This window comes from Aspergillus aculeatinus, assembly GCF_003184765.1.
Source record: "Aspergillus aculeatinus CBS 121060 unplaced genomic scaffold BO66scaffold_112, whole genome shotgun sequence".
In the NCBI taxonomy this organism is placed as follows: domain Eukaryota; kingdom Fungi; phylum Ascomycota; class Eurotiomycetes; order Eurotiales; family Aspergillaceae; genus Aspergillus; species Aspergillus aculeatinus.
The window spans coordinates 11829-14136 of NW_020291581.1; the positions used below are offsets into that span (position 1 = coordinate 11829).

Genomic DNA, 2308 nt, shown 5'->3' on the forward strand with positions numbered 1-2308 from the left:
GCCTGCTAATACCGAAGTCGAGTCCCTAGTGGTTCCTTCCTCATTGTTGTTGCTACCCCGTCTTTTTCTTACACAAAAGGTGCGAGTTCAATCTGAGCTTGCATCTACTTTCTTGCTTGCTTTCTTATCAGTGGTGCCCGGTACTTTTCCCACTGTGGCTCGCCTTGATCCATCATAGTATTCTACGCTGAATCCTGTGTACTTGTGCAAGACAACCATCTTCGAGAGAATTCGTCACAAACGCCAACGAAGTCGAAAATGCAGGCCATTCACGAGCAGCACCGGGCGAGCTACTTGCCTGCCTCGTCTCGTCAGAGCCGCATGGCCATTGATTCCCTATTGAATCCATCCGCAGAAAGCGAAACTACCAGTACTCGGTCACAATATAGCCAGCACGGCTCGCCCTTATACCCGCCCAGTCCGAATCAGTATTTCTATACTTCCTACTCAGAGAGCCACCATCCTTATCGGGAGGACTCGCAGGACCAGGGATACCTGCCCTACCGGACACGATCGGTGGAATCCTCCCCGGATCCTTACTCTCGTGATCGATACGATTCGGTATCTAGCAGCTCCAGCAATGCTGCGGAGCGACGGCGGCCTCCCCGGCCCAAATACGAAGAAGAAGAGATGTATTTCATCTGGTACCACCGTGTGGACCTCGGCCAAGAATGGAAGGAGGTCCGTGAAAGCTTCAACAGGCAGTTCCCCGATCGGCAGCGACGAGGATTCCAAGGAATCCAATGCAAATTTTACCGCTTCATCAAAGAGAAGAAGTGTCCCACATTACGGGAGCAGCGCCGCATGCGTGACGGCGACTTTCTGCGGGAGGGGGCGGGAGTTGCCGACTCGGGGGCTCCGAAATTTGGAGTTATTGAGTGGGTAGGGACCTGGTATCCATGGATGCGCGAGGACAAAGAAACGGTGCGCAGACGACGAATTGCGAGGTAGATAATCCTGTTTTCGGATAGCTTCATCAGCATCCGCCTGGTGGTCGAGTCATTTCTTTGCCTCCTGCGCTCATCAGCGCGTGTTCTCTCTCTCCCCCCTCTCTCTTCTTACCTACTCCTAGTCCACCGCTACCTAACACATCTTTGTTTCACGGCCGACCCCGACGATACCTCTACGTTATTATTATTTTTTTCTTTCTTTCGTCTGTCTTATTTTCTTGATTCTCTTTGTCTTTTCTTACGCTCGTTATTTGCCACTTGAAAGTCACTTTTAGCATGTCTTGAATTTTGCCTGGGAGGATGTCTGCTTTCTTGTCGTTATGAGCATGCATAAAACGCACTGGGCTTGTGGGAGGAACTCGTCGATTTACACTTGTTTGTTGCTTTCTCATATACGGGGGCATACCACCTGTTTACCTCCCTCTCTGTCTGGCTAGACCTACCAAGTACCATTTAGATGGACCTACCATTCTTGTCTAGATGGCGAATGTCTCGTTCAACCTATCCGTGAGGACATATCTGACGTGGAAGAATTCTACCATGATACCCTTGTGGGTACCAATTTAACTCTTTTCGTGCCTATGTCGCCGACTACATCGCACCATAAGTTACCTCCGAAATCCGAGATCGTCCGTTGACAGGGAGGTACGGAGAGTAACGTTGTGTATAATACGGATACTATACGTGTCAGGCTGGTAACAACGGGTACTCAGGTAAAGCAATACAAGAAGACTTGTTACCGAATTAGTCATGCACAAGACGGTGTGTGTGTGCAGTGGAAAAGTCTTTTGAAAGATGATCTGATATGATGTATAACAATGATACGTTGGCTTCGGCAGAAGCATGACAAATAACTCACCTCGCTTATATTCCCAGAGTACTCCGACCATCCCAACAGGGGAAAAGGACTATCTACCACGTACTTCACCTGGGTTCCAACTCTAGTAGACTACAGTAGACCTATCCCTCTAAGTTACCTGCTGACCATGTTTGATAATCTACAGCTGCACTGGAAGCTCAGAGGAACAATACAAGAGGAAGCCCGCTGATTCCAAAGGGAACCACCTAGCTAGCTAAGCCAAGCTACACAGGTTCTTTAGCACTGTACAAGTGAGTGCAAGGCAACAAGGACGACGCGAAAGCATAAATAATTGCACAATTGCACCTTGCATGGTGTGTTGTTAGCGTTGTACCGTACATTGTACATTCTACAGTATATCACAATATGCTGTACATCCATAATAGGGCTCAATCTCAAATCGTCAGCATGATATCAGTTTCAGGCCTTGCTTTGCATGTTATGCATTGCTCACTGACTACTCAGCAGCTTGCTTATTATGTTCGATTCACTGCACAGC

The 2308-nt window shown here is 48.4% G+C and overlaps 1 protein-coding gene across 1 annotated transcript; it reads left to right on the top strand.

Annotated features, from left to right (window-relative positions):
- Window positions 1-258: 258 nt before the first annotated feature.
- Window positions 259-951, top strand: BO66DRAFT_444711 (uncharacterized protein; the record flags this gene model as incomplete). Its single annotated transcript, XM_025651611.1, has 1 exon — window positions 259-951. The coding sequence occupies one exon, from the start codon at window positions 259-261 to the stop codon at window positions 949-951; it is 693 nt and encodes a 230-aa protein (XP_025497533.1).
- Window positions 952-2308: the final 1357 nt, after the last annotated feature.